This window comes from Pan troglodytes, chromosome 1, assembly GCF_028858775.2.
Source record: "Pan troglodytes isolate AG18354 chromosome 1, NHGRI_mPanTro3-v2.0_pri, whole genome shotgun sequence".
NCBI lineage: Eukaryota > Metazoa > Chordata > Mammalia > Primates > Hominidae > Pan > Pan troglodytes.
The window spans coordinates 167,530,511-167,549,994 of record NC_072398.2 but is presented as its reverse complement, the minus strand read 5'-3'; the positions used below and the strand labels follow the sequence as shown (position 1 = coordinate 167,549,994).

Genomic DNA, 19,484 nt, shown 5'->3' with positions numbered 1-19,484 from the left:
AATGGTGTAAAATTTTAAAACCTTGAAAATGTTTTTTTCTCTATAAGCATAGGAAAATAAAAACTCACTCCTGAGATAGTGGCTACACAATAGACTAGATAAATCTTTAAAAAAATTTCTACAGAATCTATAAATTAATAAGCAGCTGGGGCTTTAAATGGGAAAACTGGTACTTAATTCCACTCATCATTACATTTAATCTGAATTTTCAGGAAAACACAGAGTTCTACCAAAGGTGCCACTTTTATACATGCTTTATTAAGTCTACCCACAAATGCTAAAAGTCCACAGAAGTGTATGTGGTACAGAATATAAGTCAAGATCTTCCTCTCCATGTTGGCTTACATTAAAGAGCCAAGAAGAAATGTATTATTTACATTGAGATTATCTACTGGTGCGTGTAGAAAGTTTAAATTAGCTGCAAGAAATTTTATCTAGACATGCACCTGCCAACTGCTACGAGCTGGTATTTACTGGGCAGATTAATTACAAATATTTCTCTGTTCCTTTAAATATGATCAGGCAGATGCAGAAGTTGGTGCTCATGGTGAGTGCATTTCTTCTTAACGCCTGTGAGATATAAAAGATAATTATATTATCAAGAATTAGTTAACATGCACGTCATACATGACTTAAGAAGTGATTTTAACACCCAATAACAATCTAGTTTGGTACCTAGTTTAGTTAGATGCTGCTGGCAACCTCTCGTTTGCTTTTTTCTTTTGAGACGGAGTCTCACTCTCCCCCAGGCTGGAGTGGAGTGGCATGGTCTCGGCTGACTGCAACCTCTGCCTCCCGTGTTCAAGTGATTCTCCTGCCTCAGTCTCCTGAGTAGCTGGGACTACAGGTGTGTGCCACCACATCCAGCTAATTTTTGTATTTTTAGTAGAGACGGGGTTTCACTATGTTGGCCAGGCTGGTCTCGAACTCCTGACCTCGTGATCTGCCCACCTCGGCCTCCCAGAGTGCTGGGATTACAGGCATGAGCCACCGTGCCCGGCCTTATTTGCTTTTTGATTATCTTCACTAGTAACTGTCAATATGACTACTCTGACATAACACTCAGTATTCTTTACCTTATGTGACCATACTTACATGAGATACTTCTCAGAGAATTTTAAAACTCCAACAGGGCCTACAGAAAACTTATTTACATGCCTTTGTCTATAAGCCTTAGGGGCCTTTCAGCAGGTGTTTCCTCCAACAGCTGCCCCCCGCCCAAAAGACAGTATTTACTATGACAGATTCCTATTCAGAATATGTCCCTCTGGGGACTCCTAGTGGTGGTAGAGGCTCATGTCTCTTCAGCCTTAGAACCCTTCTGTGAGAGAAAGCCCTTGAAGGAAGCAGCCTTTGGCAACTAATGGCATACATTACCACAGGGCATGTGGGAAAAGATCTTTAAAAATGACCTAATAAGGCTGGGGGTGGTGGCTCATGCCTGTACTCCTAGGCCAAGGCAGAGGGACTGCTTGAGCCCAGGAGGTCAAGGATGCAGTGAGCTATGATTGCACCATTGCACTCCAGCCAGGGCAACAGAACGAGACCCAGTCTTTAAAAAACAAAAACAAACAAACAGATAATCCCATCCTGAGGTGATCTGTCTGCTGTGAATTCCCATAACACTGCTTATTCATTTGGTACTTACAGTAGAGAATAATGTTTATACTTCTCAGTCTGAAGGGGAAGAAACTTCTGTCAACTCTTCCTCTGTACTCCATGGAAGTGTGACAAATTTGATTGGCCAAAGTCCAGAACATTCATTGGTCTACATTTTACTAGTAACATTACACAAATTCTTCCCTCCTTGTAGTTTCCCTATCACTGTCTACTCTCAATCCCAGTGGACCTTTTTTATTATAATACTTCCTAATTTCATGTAGTAGGGAGACCAACCCATTCTATTGTGCTGACCTGCAGTCAAGCATGTAAAAGGCAGGCTTGTGGTCTTCACAGCATTAACAGTCACACGGACTTGGGGGTCTATTTAAAAGATCCAGCTTTTAGGTTCAGTAAAGTGCACAGAATTCAAGATTTAAACTTAGTGTGAGAAAGAAGAGGTTGCATTTCTGCTTTAAGGCAATCTACCTTAGTTACCCCAAGCTTCTACTAGAGAGCCTGCCATGTTGGGGGTTATCAATTCCACCACCAATCAAGTTGATACTTTGATCCTCATTGGATGCACAATCCTTGTCTGTACTTGTTATTGGCCAGAACTTAGAAGAGTCTGAACTTGTATCATTTATCATAACTTGACTTATATTTTGTGTCCTTATTAGGTTTCAAACTGTCATAATACACAGCGCTTTGTTCATACTAAGCCTCATCCTTGTGTTACCCAAGTGATTCATCCACATTGTTACTAAAGTATCCCAATATCCCGTTATCATTAGCCAAAATGTTTTTCTCTTCCCATCTTTTGATGGTCTTAGCACTCTGGCTGTGGCCTCTGGGTTGCTGTCACCCTTACTTTCTCTCTTATTCTAGCATTGTTTCACAAAGGCTTCACTTTTTAAAGGCTCTGGGAGTGAATTTGTATGGGACAGTCCTCCCCACTGAACAATTACAGGTCAAGAGGAATAATCACTGAAGTGTGACAGAGGGCTGGAGCAGTTGTGCAGGTAGGGAAGTTGGCCACGGTGATATCAGGAGTACTGTCAGGTTTCTAGGGCATAAGGACAAAATCAGGAGTTTCATTCACATCCTCCCTTACGCATACCAGTCAGGCAGCTACGACAAATATACAAAAGAGCAATGAGAGAATATGGGGGAGAGGGATTTGGGGAAGCTTATGCAGAAGATGAGTTCTAAGCAGGTTTTGAAAGACAGGTAAAATTTTGACAATAATGAGGGAAAAGGCATGCTAGGTTGAGCAGACAAGACCAAAGGTAAGGACATGAGAAAGGCACTTACTGGGGAAGGTGTCTGGGAAATGGCAAGTAATCTGGAATGAATAAGGCACAATGAAGAAACTGGAAAGGTAAGCTGTGGGCAGATCAGGGAGACTCCTGAATGTCAGTTTAAATTTGGATTTTATCATATATATGGTAGAGTGATACCTTCTAAAGCATACATTTGTCCAGTAGCAGGATAGGCTGTAGGGGAAAGGGACCAAAGTGCAGACAGGTAGGTTACAATAGGGACAATGATAATCTGGAAGAGAGGTAATGGAGAAATAAACTGGTACAGTGGGTGTGGAAAGGAGAATTAAGCATTCTCAGAAGTAATATAATCTGGCAGCGTTTGGATGTGGGGACAAAGAGAATTTGACCAATGGAATGATATAATCCCTAGAAAGGTAGAAGAAAAACATCTTTGGAGGGGAAATGATGAAATCAGTATATTTGGGGGACATTGTATGGCAGCTGAGATTGTGGGTTTATAGCCCAGGAGACTATAATAATTTGGAAACCATATACACTAAAGTGAAAAGTCAGGGAATGAAGGAGATAATGAAGGAAATGCTCAAAGTGAGAAGAAAACATGGTGAAAGGCAGAACTGAGGGAAATGCCTCAAAGGTGAAGTCACTTAATTTCACCGTCATTGCTCTTTTGCTTCTCACTGAAAGGGAAGTTGACTGGTAGCTCAACCTTAATTCTTTGCAGTTTCTTGAAAGTATTACTCAAAGACTCAAAAGAACACCCCAAAATGTGGTTATCTTTACTAAAACCCATTAACACAAAGCTATTCTCAGTACTCTGAATTCCCTGTAAGTTTATTACAGAGATTATCAAACACTAAATGTTGCACGTTCATTTACTAAATGTGTAACTGTGACGATGTATCTATGATCACCACCTAATATGTTCTCTGTTGGATTTTCATGGGTCAGAAATTTTGTAAAATGGTAACCTTATAATGAATGAATATAGGTGTATGTGGATGGATATATGTAAGATATATATATCCTATATATATTACATATAGGATATATATATCCTATTACATATAGGATATATATGTATATATGTACATATATGTAGGATATTACATATAGGACATATATAATCTATTACATAATAGGATATATATATATCTCCTATTACAATATATACATATCTCCTATTACATATAGGATATATATATATCTCCTATTATAATATATATATCTCCTATTACATATAGGAGATATATATATATATCTCCTATTACATATAGGAGATATATATATGTATCTCCTATTACATATAGGAGATATATATATATATATATCTCCTATTACATATAGGAGAGAGATATATATATATATCTCCTATTACATATAGGAGATATATATATATATATATCTCCTATTACATATAGGATTTATAAGGATAATATTTATATATTATCCTTACTTAACAGGATATAAAAACCTTGGCCAGTAGTGAAACCTGACATTCACAGATTACTACTGGGTAGTGGCAAGAGCATAGGCACTGGCACCAGACTACTCAGTTTAGTATCCTGGCCCTGTTTTAGGTGATTCTGGGACAAGGTACTTAACCTCGTTTGTGCCTCAATTGCCTTACCTATAAAATAAAAGTAATAACTGTATTTGCCTCATACGGTGTTGTGAAGATTAAATGGGATACGTATAAAGTGTTTATAACACTGCTGGCACATAGAAATTACTCAGTAGGGCTGGGCACGGTGGCTCATTCCTGTAATTGCAGCACTTTGGGAGGCCGAGGCAGGCAGATCACTTGAGGTTAGGAGTTCAAGACCAGCCTGGCCAACATGGTGAAACCCCATGTCTAATAAAAATACAAACAATCAGCTGGGCATGGTGGTGCTCAACTGTAATCCCAGCTACTCGGGAGGCTGGGGCAGGAGAATCACTTGAATACAGGAGGTGGAGGTTTCAGTGAGCCGAGATCGTGCCACTGCACTCCAGCCTGAGTGACAGAGCAAGACTCCATTTCAAAAAACAAACAAACAAAACAACAGAAAGTACTCAATAAATATTAGCTATTATTATAAGCTATTACTCACTGCAAACAACAGAATATAAGCTATTGTTTACTGCATACAACAGAATAAACGTTTTCATAAAAAACAGACACAATTTTCTATATAAGATGCTTTGCAAATATTAAGACTAGCTTGTCAGGAAGCTAATATTAATCACTTGAGATACCATTTCCAAATAAAAGTACCTTGGAGGTAGAATATAATTCTTTAATTGTGCTTTGATTTTTTTCCCCTAAGAGATAGCAGGCAAAACACCTGGTAAGCTAAGAATTCTTTTTTTTTTTTTTTTTGGAGACAGGGTCTCGCTCTGTCACCCAGGCTGGAGTGCAGTGATCATGGCTGACTACAGCCTCTACCACGTGGGCTCAAGTGATCCTCCCAACTCAGCCTCCTAAGTAGCTGGGACTACAGACATGCGCCACCATACCCAGCTTATTTTTCTATTTTTTTGTAGAGACATGGTCTGTCACTGTGTTGCCTAGGCTGGTCCTGGGCTCAAACGATCCTCTCACCTTGGCCTCTCACAGTGCTGGGATTACAGGCATGAATCACCATGCCTAGCCCCTAATGCCAGTTTTTGTTGTTGTTTTTTCCTGAGACAGAGTTTCACTCAGTCGCCCAGGCTGGAGTGCAGTGTCGTGATCTCAGCTCACTGCAACCTCCGCCTCCTGGGTTCAAGCGATTCTCCTGCCTCAGCCTCCTGAGTAGCTGGGATTCAGGCGCAAGCTAGCCGGCTAATTTTTTGTATTTTTAGTAGAGACGGGGTTTCACCATGTTGGCCAGGCTGGTCTCGAACTCCTGACCTCGAGTGGTCCACCTGCCTCAGCCTCCCAAAGTGCTGGGATTACAGGCGTGAGCCACCATGCCCAGCCAAAGTCAGTTCTTAATGTGAACCTTCAGTTATAGGTATGCTAAACACTAATATATCATGACTCATATTGCTTTTAGCTTATTTGTTATAATAAGCTATTTATAAACACATCATTTTTACTTGTATTGCTGAATCAATAGGAATTGTTCTGAAGGCAAGGTATAACTAATAAATATAGAATTATTTACTTAATTTAGCACATTTCCAAATTTAACAGACTAGTTATACCTTGTTCAGTCAGATGTGTCCTCCAGAAACTATAGTCCACTTGTCAGCATCTATTTAGCTAGTCTATTTAGCTATTTATATGAAAGATGCTTAATTAAGGACCCTTTTACACTCAGTTAAAAATGTGTCCTCTCTGACTTTTAAAGTTAGCGTCGTCAGCTCAACAGTTCTTTCCAATCAGCCTCTAACTGATGTCAGATGCCCTCCTGTTGTTTATAAGACTAGATTAATATAAGTTCAACTAAAGCTCCAAAGTTCATATCCCTATTTTCTTATAGGAAGACAATACCAAATCTGATAATGTAAATAAAATGTTTCCACCTGAACAAAACACAGTGAAATTTCACAAGGTTAAACTAAATTAGAAAGGTGAAACAGTACCTCAGTTTAAAATGGCTTTAAGGAATTCATAGCTGTCAAGATGACGTGATTCTATATGAAAGAAGAAAGGTTTTTTTTTTTTCAGAAAACAATTCAAAGCAACTTGCCGCAGTATATGATGCAGAATAAATGTTGAAGCAAAATGAAATTAAAACAACCTGAAGTCTTGTTTTATACTAATAGCAGCTCTAAGGCTATAAATTCTCATTTCAACATGCTATAGTTAGCCTGATTCTATTTCAGAATATACATTTTCAAATTTATTACGAAAACTTCCAAGACATTTATTATAATACATGCTTATTACCATTGTTAGTACACTCTTTATGGTTACTAAAATGACTGTCATTTGTGCTAGATTCTATATCCCTGAGGGCAGGACTATGTCTGCCTTGTTTGTCAGTGTGTTCCCAATGCTAGAATAATGCCTGGGGCATGGTAGGCACTCAATAAACATTAATGAGGTAAGAAAATAGCAATTTATAAGTATTTGAAAATACTTAGATAATTCTTTAAAAAAAGTTCTTTTCATTCATCACACATTGGCTGCACTGCATGTGGAACTTCTTTCCAGGCTCTATCCAGGCACTGTGCTAGGCTCTGGAACTATCGTACATAGATAAGACTTTTTGTTTGTCTGCCAAAGAGGAGCCCAGAAAGAGTCCTGTAACCAGGCAATTACAATGCACTACAACATGATACATTTAAAATGTTCAGACAAGTGTTGTGGGAGCCTCAAAGATGAAGCAATTTAGCTTTACCTAGGAGAGCTGGGGAGAGCTTCACAGAGGTTGTGACATCTGAGGCTGACCTTAAAGGATGAGCAGGAGTTTGTAAGACAGAGAAAAAAGCAATCATTAAAAAGTCAGGAAACAACAGGTGCTGGAGAGGATGTGGAGAAATAGGAACACTTTTACAGTGTTGGTGGGACTGTAAACTAGTTCAACCATTGTGGAAGACAGTGTGGCGATTCCTCAGGGATCTAGAACTAGAAATACCATTTGACCCAGCCATCCCATTACTGGGTATATACCCAAAGGACTATAAATCATGCTGCTATAAAGACACATGCACACGTATGTTTATTGCGGCACTATTCACAATAGCAAAGACTTGGAACCAACCCAAAAGTCCAACAATGATAGACTGGATTAAGAAAATGTGGCACATATACACCATGGAATACTATGCAGCCATAAAAAATGATGAGTTCATGTCCTTTGTAGGGACATGGACGAAATTGGAAATCATCATTCTCAGTAAACTATCGCAAGGACAAAAAACCAAACACCGCATGTTCTCACTCATAGGTGGGAATTGAACAATGAGAACACATGGACACAGGAAGGGGAACATCACACTCTGGGGACTGTTGTGGGGTGGGGGGATGGGGGAGGGATAGCATTAGGAGATATACCTAATGCTAAATGACGAGTTAATGGGTGCAGCACACCAGCATGGCACATGTATACATATGTAACTAACCTGCACATTGTGCACATGTACCCTAAAACTTAAAGTATAATTAAAAATAAAAAATAAAAAAGCAATCTAGGCAGAGGGAAAGGTAGCAAAGTGTTCTGGGGTCCTGAAAGAGAGGTTCCAGAGGGCTGAAGCACTTGGTGTGAATAGTAGGAATAAAAATGACGACCCTCCTCTTATCTGAGGTCTGAACTGGAGGAAAAATCACCTAATATTTAATAATTACCAAGTCCTGCTTTTAACTATATAACTAGTTATATAATACTATAAACATTTGCTTTATTGTGTTTAAAATATGTAAACCACTTAGATAATTTATCTAACTCTTTTTTTTGTGGGGCTTTTTTGACTACTCCGAGAGTAAAAAATGGGAAAAAAAAGTTCACCTGTCAGGTGACACAAAACCAATTTCTACTAAATGTGCCAGAATAATTTTTCTCCACCTCAAGAATAGTCTTCAGTCTATTCATTACTGTCTTTTTACAGTATTTTTATTTAATAAAACCTATTAAGACTACCATACAAATCTCTTTACTTATGCTTTTATCTTTTAACTGATCAATTTTTATATTGCTGACATCCCTTCTTCACCATTTGCTCATTTAAAAATTCATAGTATGTGAGATATGTCTCTGGGGAAAATGTCTATAAAATTTGTTACAGCTGGCAAATGCGTATGAGTCAGTGATAGCACATGACTAAATGCTTCACAGAAAATAAAATTTGTTTCTGTAGTAAGCAGAACTGTTTAAATGTTATTTATTTTTATGTTTCAAAGAAAATATATTGTGAAGTGCTGCATTGATTTAATACGCAACAATGTCTGTGTACACGCTGTAGAAGGAAAATTTATGAAACCTTTGCACAACTCCTTTAATTGAATTTTCCAAATCTCTCACCACACACAAATAATCCATATCTTCTGCAGAGAAAACCAGTCAGAATTATTACAGTCTTTCTTTTCAATTTTGTTGTCATCAGCACATACAGAGCACCTGGATATTTGTAATGTCTGACAGCAAGTTATTTACACCTCTTAAACACCTAATTGCTATTAAGTGAGTCCAAATCTATAGTTTAAAATTTTTTCTACTGATTTTATTTGAAAGAAAAATTATCATACTTCTGTTAAAGTATAAAAAATTTAAATCATGAAAGAAATTATTTAAAAGGCTTTGAAAAGTAATAAATCAGTTTATTTTTACTTAAATCCTAGACAAATCTCAAGTAAGCATTTTTAGCAGCTGAAATGCATACCCCAAAACAATGACGAATCGTGTAAAACAAGAGCATTAACATTATTAATAGGAAAGGTTATGATTCACATATGGCATACATGATAGCTGAATCATTATAAAGAGCTGAGGACTATAGTTGTACATTAATGTATATTTGTGCTATCAAAATTAATGGCTTCATTTTTTATCTCCAGATAAACCCAGAATGTTAAAGCATAGGGGGAATTTCTGTTGTTTCTCCTAAAAGTCGTCATGTCTAAACTTCAAACCTCAGTGCTTTTAAAATTGAAGTATCTGTTTGAAAAAAATATATTGTTTAATGTTAAGATAAAATAGAAAACTAAAAGGGTAGTAGTCTTCTGGGAGTGAAATTATTCAGCTGATATGATGAATACTTTTTCAAGCCTGAGTTGGGGAAAGAACAACATATTTTTATGTTTAAAAAATACTTCAGTGGGTGGTTAGAATGAAGAGGCAATATCAAACTATTTTATAGTGTTAGAACAGAAAGAGTTTTAAATTTGTCCTGTTGTCTAAGAATCTGATAACTTTAAAATCTATAACCAAGATGAATTTTACTATGTAAGAATACAGAAAGTTAACTAAAGAATACAGGAACATTGTAGTTTATGCTTTTTAAAACAGACCAAAGTTGGAAATTCTGAAATACTTTCTATTACAAACAGCTGAAACACTGAACAATGTAAAGTTCAGATGGTTCCATTTCATTTAAAATATGCATACTGCAACCTACACAATTATTCTCAAAACAGATAAAATATGTTTTGGACTGAAGCTAAGTGTCTAGATTTCATATCTTGGCAACTGCTCTACAATTTGCTTACATTCTTTTCAAAAACATTTTGTTTATTGGAAGTACTAGTCATAGACTAACAATGATGGTATTTTTAATTATCTTCAGAAAAAACTGAAAATATTAACTACTATATAATGCCATCTATTGACTAAGGAATATCTGTAACAAGTTGTTTTAAGTAGAGGTTGATTATGTAAAGTAAATAAATTTCATGCCTCACCATGTGATGATAATGTGACATTTCATCTGTATCAGCCCACTGAATGGTCATATGTCTTAAGTCTTCAGCATAACAAATTTAAAATAATTATGAAAATTCACATCCAAATCTTACAGAAAAAGAACCTTTCATTTCATTATTTTCCTAATAGTCATAAAGCCAGTGTTATTGAAGACAGCAAAATTAGGCTTATTTCCTAAGTAACTGAAGAAAGAAAGAAGCCTTCCTTTGTTTAAGAAATCTGTGTTTAGCAGAGGAGATCCTCTTTTATTCATATACTCTCATCAAGGCATCCCCTGATTTACCAGGTCCAGTTCTTATGACACTATGAAAATCTCAGTGTGCCTTTTAATTTTATTGTGTATGTTTTAAATTTCTCTTGAATAAGTTATATAAAGCCTTAAGAATGTGTGTCAGATGTCTATTTATTTAAAACACTAGAGTGTTATTTTTATAATTCTACTCTTCCTGTAATAAAGACTGTAACTGACGTTAACTGAAATTCCCACTGAAATGAAAAAATAAATATTACTAGAACTAAAAGACCAATTAGAAGAGGCAATGATAGCATAAATATTGAAATTCTCATGGTATTGTCTATTTTAACTATTCCAGGAAAATTTTTTAAGAATCTGAAAGACCAAAAAACAAACAAACAAAAAAACCCACCAAAAACCCAGAAGAATCTGAAGGACATTCTTTTGATAGTGAAACAAGTAATTGGCTTATTCTAATTTTCATAATTACCTTAATAAATCCTATACATATTATAGGGATGATTTTTATTTTACTTATTTTCTAATATTATGACAAACTCCTAAAACATTTTAAAATTTAAACAATTCTGTGTAATAGCATAATAAAAATAAATAAATAAAAGAAAGTGGAAATTTCAAGGCCAGATTGCAAAATGAGGGACATATAAAGCAAACTAGTTTGAGATGTCAAAAGAATTAGCAAAATCCTCTTAAAATGAATGTATGAGCAGAAAAGGGTAAAAGTTGTTAGCTTAGTACAAAAAATTTGCATGTGTGTGCACGTTTGTGTGTATATAATCATTAACCAAAAAACAAAACAAACAAAAAACCCCCAAAACTAATATGTATGTTAGGAACCAGAGAAAGAGGTAGGAAAAGCACTCAGGAAAACTATATAGCTCAAAATCAAATTACAACAAAAATAAGCTTTAATCTATTTTTTAGGCAATATGAATTTCCCAAAATTAGTTAAAAAGCTAATGAAGTTTTTAATACCTCAGGAAATATAAAGAGCTAATGTAGCTCCTGCCAAGAAACAGAATTGGACAATGACTACGTAGAATAGAATATAACACACAGTAGTATATAACATACTTATATAGATACTATGTATTATATATTTTTTAAACTGAGTTTTCATTTAAATCAATGATTATTAGAAATTTACAAACATGGTTTAGTGATAACAGTCTCCTCTATGCAGGAACTCGGTCCTTTGGGAAAATCTGGTAATGGGCAAGTCAGCCTTAATGCCTAAAATAATAGAAAACAGTTTTAAGGCTGATCATGCATAAACACACAATGAAGTGATGTATTTTAGATGTCCATAAGGAAATGAAAAAAGTTTCCCCTGGAAGGAAAAATATTTTAATGAAATATAAATTTAAAAAATTTTTCTTTACATTATTAGCATTGACAGTTCACTTATTTATTCCAGAGTTTTCCTCTTCCTTATTTCTCAAAGCTGTTTGCAAAGGCCAACTATATTAAGCCTAATTCTAGTTAGTTCTAGGAAGTTACAGATTTTTAAGGAAATCACACTATTGGTGTAGAATATATAGAAGCAAGATTTCTTCCAGTTGGGAAATAATAAACATTTTGCTTTCCTATTGTGATCCTCTAAAACTTGTCAACTTAGGAGAGATTGAAACCACTGAAACCCAGTTACACATTCTAATCAAATTACACAACTAAAGTAACAGACAAGAGGCCAGGCGTGTTGGCTTATGCCTGTAATCCCACTTCACTAATCATCACTTCAGTCTGGGTGACAGGGTACAATCCTGCCTCTAAATTTTTCTTTTTTCTTTTTCTTTTCTTTTCTTTCTTTCTTTCTTTCTTTTTTTTAAAAGATCCCAAGCCACATCCAAGAAAAAGCCACCTTTCATGTTCTTAAATTCTTGGCATCACAGTAGACGTTAGTTGTTCAACTGAAAAGCTCAGGAAGCCTATTCAGCTCCCTTCCCACATGAGCTTTGGAGGAGTCTTGCCATGGCTGCAGCCCTGCCATGACCCAGCTGGCCTTTAGATCTGACTGGCTGGCAATCCCAGCACTTTCCATTGCCAACCCATCACTGGCTTATGAAAGGTTCTAAACCCAGGCTAACATACCAGATTGGCTAAAACAGTTTCAATTATGTGCCATGTTTGAATCTAAAAGCTAAGATGATTGGATGATTTCATTTGTTTTAGGAAGAGATAACACAGAATAATGAAAAGACCAGAGTTTTTGAGGCCAGACTGGTCTTTGGTTGGAATCCTTGCTCTGTTACCTAAGTAGAAGTCTTGGGCAAGTTACTTAATATTTTTTGTGTCTTCGTTCCTTGTCTATAATGACAATGATAATACAGTGTAGCTATCTTTCCACATTGCTGTAAAGATTTGCTGATCCTAGTATTCAGAATATTTGTAATTATAGTTACTCAATAAATGGCAGTCATCGGTATTTAAAAGTGGTAGGCTGAAAACACGGCCACCCATTTTAAGGCCTAATTCCACTTGCAGAAATTGCTAAATGGCATTCATGTAGGTACTATTAATCACTCCTGTATTAGTCTAAAGGTTTTGGTATTTTACAGTTCATGATTACTTTGCTTATTGAGGTGTGAAGGTGTGAATGTGTACTTCCTATGGAAACCTAAAAACTGTTTATTTAGTTTTCCATACTGTGAAATGCTCAGACATAAGAGTTCATAGTAGAACAAAGCATATTAATGATCTGAAAGTTTCCAGAATACTGGTTAGAAAGTAACTTTCAATGCTTCTAGTGCAACACTAAAAACTGCAGTATATTAATGCATTGTTGCTCCTATTTGTATTCTCAAAAAGAAATTTTAATAAAAAGACAAAATTCAAATCTTATGTTGAAGATTGCATTTCAAAAGACATTTAAAAAGTTCAATCATCAGAGAAGTTGATCTCATCAGATATCATCTTCTGCTAAATGCAATATAAAGCTTTTCAAATGAGATTCGTGATCTTTTAAAGGAACATACTTCAGAACAGGGATCTCTGAGGAAAAAAGAAAACCACTAAAAAGGATTCATGATGATTAGTTTTAACTGGCAAAATGGGATGAAAGCATCTTTATGTAATAAACTAAAACACAACTACTTACCTTTGTGAGGAAGTCCTGTACTCTTTTCAAACAGTTTTTGTTTATTCACTTTTGTCACTAAAAGAAGTAAAAATCCCATGTCAAGAATTAACATAGAATATGGATAATTTCTCAATACTTGCAACAAACAACTTCATGAGAAAAAATAATTCAAAATAATACATATTTATAAGTACCAAATATAAAATATAATACCTTATTATATATTATAAAAATGGGCATTACATTTGAAATGCCTACTACCAGTTTCCAAGGTGCATTCTTTTCATTCACATTCAAGAAGAATCCCCAAAATAACACAACCTGATAAAAGACATGTGGCTTCTTATTTAAAGAAGGTAATAGTATTTTTATCACATGTCCAGTAATGGTATATATAAAGAAGCCTATCAAATGTAAATGAGACAAATTAATAGGTTTATCTTTAAAATTACTGTCATTGAAAACTCAAAAATTCTTACTTAGTTCTTTGGTTTTCTGCATTTCTCTTTTTAAGAAATGTGATGCACAGGAGATTCCAATGAGATTTTCAAGCTCTCTACTGCCCTCCAAAGCCTACAAGAAAGTCATCTTGAATGAGTTAAGTTCTCTACACACATGAGATTACTGACATGTCTAGTGAAAATACAGTATATTGTTTCCTTCATTTGAAAAACTTAAACTTTATGTTAGGATATTTAACTGTTTCTGGCAGGCCAACTATTTCAAGCCCAAAAATGCCTGAAAAAAAACAATTTATAATTAACTAAAAAGACTAAACGTAATCTATAAATTTATGTTTAAATGTGAAAAGCAAGATATTACTAAAATATTATGGTTAAATAGTGTTCTCCTATTAAAAAAAAATTCCCATGAAAAGTAAATTAATCATACTCTATGCAAACTCTTTCCTGGATTGGATTCTCCAATCTGGGACACTTCTTTCACTTTATCCTTTTCAAACAGGGTAGAAGTATGAAAAAATGCAAACCTGTATACTACTTAAATTTTGCATTATCTCCATGATTTCTTCTGACAATTTCTCAACTTTTGATAGCAACATCATGAATCTAGTAATAAAGAAAAAGACAATACTTAGCAAGGGGAAGCATTTAAACATGGCAAATCATTTTCAGAGCTTTAACTTTTTTTAAAGGACCTTAGACTTAGGTTCTTTCATTCTTTACAAACACAATATATATTATCAACTGTCCCCTCTTTTGGAGTTTTACTTTCCGATTCCCACTGAGCAGTGGGATGGAAGACATAGTTGGCTGTTCCTTTCTCCACAATGCCACATTGAGAACACTAATACACCACCATTCCTTCATTTACCTTGATCTGAGTCTACGAATCAGTATCAACTAGTAACTTCTTTTTAAAATAAAAAAAGTTTTATGACTTTATTTTAAGTATGAAAATAAAGAAAAGGAAAAGAGGAAAACATCACTTGGAATTCAATCTTCTGAACATATCTCCAGTTAGCTTTTTGGAAAAATGCTTCTAGTTTAAAAAAAAGAAATTGTGTAACTTTGTTATCATACTTTTTTTTCCTTTTTATAAAGAAATGGGGTTTACCTCTGTTACCCAGGCTGAAGTGCAGTGGTGTGATCATGGCTCACTGCAGCCTCAACCTCCTGGGTTCAATCGATCCTCTTACCTTGGCCTCCCAAAGCACTATGATTACAGGTGTGAGCCATGGTGTCTGGCTGTGCTTTCTTAATACAATATTATATACATTTTGGGGGGCCACATATTGAAGGCTGCACAATATTCTATTTAGTAAACATACTAAAAATGATTTAAACATTCCCTTATTGTTAAAATTTTAGTTGCTTTTCCAATTTTAAGACCCCACAGCTGTTTGTGATAATCTATATCAACACAGTCTGATAGAAAAATAATGTAAACCATATATGTAATTTAAAATTTTTAGTAGCCACACTAAAAGGAATAAAAAGGTAAATTTTCTTTAATAATTTTCATAATGTTTAAGTATTTAAATCAATATATTCAAAATATTTCAACATATAATGAATATAAAAATTATTGAGATATTTTATACTTTTTTCAAATCCAGGTATACTTTACATATTAACAGCACATCTCATTTCATACTAGCCACATTTCAAGTGCTCATTAGCCATGTATGGCTAGTGCGTACTGTTTCAAACAGCATAAATCCATATAGATTTTATGAGAGAAACCAGAAATTCTATTTAAATGCTTTTTCAAGATTACATCAGTGTTAGTCATTGACATTTTTGTGTTATTAAAAATAAGACAAATATGTTAAAATTTTGATCTACAATGTATACGTACAGTAAGTTTCAACTAAGTAAAATTTTATCTAAGTATGTGAACAAGAAACAAGAGACTTTTGATAGCATTATGAAAAAGCTAAAAATTATGAGGACAGTGGAATTTTGGGTGTTTTTTTTCTTTAAAAGTTTTCCTTTATTACGTATTTTCAATCAGAAGTGATCTGTCTGAGGCCCTGATTGCTTAACAGGAGAACCTCAGTTTGAGAGATGGTATCATAAAGGAATTCCTGCTTCTTCAAATTGGATCCAAAGACCTGAAGAAACAAGGACTTAAGGGACTCCCACCAAGGCTGGATCCTCTAGCTTCTCATATATGATGCCAAAGCCTACTGAGTGCCCTAGGAGTACAAAGTGGAGGCAAATAAGTTACTTTGCTACGAGAAATGATCTGAGGGGCTTGTTGCCTTATACCTTGCATCCCTTTCCTGGGAGAACTGGAATAGTAGAGCCTTTTCAAACTGTCTTACCCTATCTTAATGAGCTGATGGTACTCCCTGTTAACCCGTAGGGAATTGTGTGGGAAGGATTAGGTCCCGCAGGACTGCCATCTTGAATGTCTCCAAGGGGCTCTGTTCACATAGAGTTAGATGTAAATGGTGCCCCCCAAAGTTGTATAATGTAGCATCCCCAAAGGACCTACTAGCAGCTCTCCTAAATTAAGATAGTAATTGAGGCGCTAAGCTAAAACAAACTGTTTTAACAATCTTGGAGACTTGTATGGATTAAATATCAATTATCTGGGGAAGTTGTTTTCAAAACATCTTTGATATGCTGAAGGTGCTTTCTCAAGGACACTTGTATCCATTGCAGGATCAAGTAGTAGGACTAGTAGACATGCCATTGCTCTTCTTATTACTATTTTGATTCCCTTTCCTCTCCTCCTCCTTTTCTTCTGCCTAGACGAAATCACCTTTTTCCCACCTTGAAGGCAACCAAATTCCCATGAATGGTTTTTTAGGTGTTATACAACTGTTAAATCCTGAAAAATTCTTTTTTTTTCAAGGCATTCTTTTCCACACTTTCTGAATCACTGAAGAAGCCTTCATAATCTTTGGAGATAAACTATTTGCTGAGCAGATTTTGGGAGAAATAATTCTACCACTTTCTTCATCCTAGACAAAATGGAATTCTCATAAACATCCTACTTGTGCTGAAAAGTAGATATGCATTGCTACTGAGAGCCCTTTTCTGTATTTTCAATGCATGGTTCAAATTTCACTTTGTTGCCCTAACATAGCATTATGGTTTGCATACAGTCCCTTGGTTTTTAATATCATCTTGATGTTCCTTTACTAATTTGTTTATTCCTGAAAACCAACGATCTTTCATTTCTTTCAAGCTGCCTGAAGAATATATTTCTCAAGTTCATTATGGTACAAAATTTCAAAGTTATTGTGGCTCTTTCAAGTTGGTGAGTAAAAGTATCATCATTGGGTGCCATTCATATTTTGCAGAATACTATTTCTTTCTCAAATAGATTTGCCTCTCGCTAGACTAAATTGGACCAAATCCTTTATCTTATAATGACCCTTTGAGCCATCCAGATGTCAATGGGCCACTACATCCAGGTATCCAGTGACTGTTGCCAGTTTTACGGCATCCTTACAAGATTTAATCAAATCTGCATTGTGGTCAAAGACTACTGTAGCACAACCTAAGAAATCTGAAGTCTTGGTCCTCCTTGAATTAACCTTCTTTTTCATCGTAGACTAAACCCCAGCAGCATTTTTTTAAAGCATCTCGTAGTTTTTCTCTTGAGGGAGCTACATGTCAAAATTCAGGATTTTCAGTGCAGTTTTCCAATTTGCTTAGAAGAGTTGCATTGTGAAATTCAGAGTTCTCTCACATTCCTCAAAGAAAAAGTCCTTATTCTGAAAAACAACTGAAATTAGGTGCATCAGCCAAATAAAATCCATGAGAAGCATTGGATGTATCCATTAATTCTGCTTTTCCTTCCTTCTACATTAACTTCTTCAGTCTCAAGTCAGGTGTAACTTGACTTTCAAAACTATCATTCTGTACCAGTTCTTGGTTTTTCCTATCTTGGCCACTTTCAATTCTTTCAATTATTTTCCATTCTTAGCTTCAAATGTAGTTTCATCATTTACTTTTTCTCTATTAAGTTCCTCAGATGTATTCTGAGGAGAGAACTAAAAGAACAAAGAGAAATTGTATTAAATTGGTGCTTCTAATTCAGATTTATTGAAGCAGGTGTTAGCAAGCATTAACTCAGCTCCTGCTGTGCCATCCTAGATGTGAAAGAATGAGAAGCAAAGGAGTAGAGCAGATGAAAAAGGAACCCAGTGATTTATAGATTCCCTCGGATGCAAGCCATGGTATCTACTGTACTGTGTAGGCATTGTGGATATAGTGGAAGAAGAGTGAAACCCTGTAAAAGCCATGATAATGGCCTGAAAAAATTTTTGATTTCCCTCCTTTTTTGTAACTTCCAATTGTTTGACATAGGTCTCCCTTACCATATTGTAAGTTCCGTGAAGGCAAGGGCGGTATCTACCTTATTTACTGTCACAACCTGTGTTAACTAATAAGGTGCCTGCAGTTATGGGAGGGACCCAGTAACTATTTGATGGATCAATGAACAGAATAAAAAAGACCTGGTCCAGTGACCATCCATCCCTAGATTCAAGTGAAGTATGCCCATCCTGCAGTTTTCTCTTTTTTTTACTTCCTTCTCATATTGTCTTATATGTTTTCCATGATTCATCAGTTATATTGCTGACAAAGTTAATTAATTCAGTTCCCTAACTTTCCACCACATATGTCTTTCTCACATGTAACCCTGGATGTCCCTATTTGTTTTCATTGCTCCTAGTCTAAGCTGTGAGTACTATGGAAAAAAAAAAAGTCTCACAGTAGAATTGACAGTCAATATTAGAAGTATGATTTTGCTGAGCACCCAATGCTGCTTAACTCTCCATTTACCTAATTTAATGAATCTTCTTTCACAAATTTCTGCTCAACATGACAGCCTAACCCAATCTCCACTTCCTCCATATTAAAATTAAACTCTTGTATTTAGATTTCTGCCTTACTATTCTAATACAGCATTCTCAAAGGCCACAAATACACTACTAATTAATTCTATTACTAAAAGCTATTATCTGAAAGTTATTACCTCTAAGAAATTGTACTTTTATAAATCTCAAGACTTGTGCATTAAAATGTACATAACAGGGGTGAATTCCTTAGGTTTTCTTTATCTTTACAGTACTATGATTCACGCAGAAAAAGGTAAATAGGTCACTGAATCTCCATCTCCCTTGACCTAAACTGATAATTTTGGATGACAGTTGAATTATGAAAACAATGAAATATATTGTTAACATTTTTTTAATGCTTTCTTAGTTTAAGGCACTATACTTACTACTTTACAAACTATATCTTACTTAATTTTCAAAACAACTGTCTGTGGGAAATACTGTCTCCATTTTACAGCTATGAAAACTGAAGTACCAATAAATTATTTAATTATCCAGGGTTTTATAACAAGGGGCACAGTCAGGACTTGAACCCAGGTGTGTTTGACCTATGTTCTCAACCATTATATAATATTTCCAAAAGTGTAATTCAGTTACAACTGGCATCAGAATTCCT

General features: G+C 35.3%; 1 protein-coding gene across 16 annotated transcripts in view; it reads right to left on the bottom strand.

The window, feature by feature from the left end:
* Positions 1–238: 238 nt before the first annotated feature.
* Positions 239–19,484, bottom strand: part of ITGB3BP (integrin subunit beta 3 binding protein) — an 82,391-nt gene continuing 63,145 nt past the window's right edge. For 4 of the 16 annotated variants that reach the window (XM_063801208.1, XM_063801170.1, XM_063801181.1 and 1 more), the window contains 5 exons: positions 14,537–14,615; positions 14,028–14,121; positions 13,567–13,623; positions 6,435–6,485; positions 239–570 (listed from right to left, as the gene is read on the bottom strand). In XM_063801208.1, coding sequence (XP_063657278.1) covers positions 6,436–6,485; positions 13,567–13,623; positions 14,028–14,121; positions 14,537–14,615 — 280 coding nt within the window. In that variant the 3' untranslated portion in view covers positions 239–570; position 6,435. Of the gene's footprint in view, positions 571–6,434; positions 6,486–7,195; positions 7,246–9,090; positions 11,800–13,566; positions 13,624–14,027; positions 14,122–14,532; positions 14,616–19,484 lie in introns of those variants that run through there. The other 12 variants (XM_063801161.1, XM_063801175.1, XM_063801187.1 and 9 more) reach the window with 6 other exon arrangements.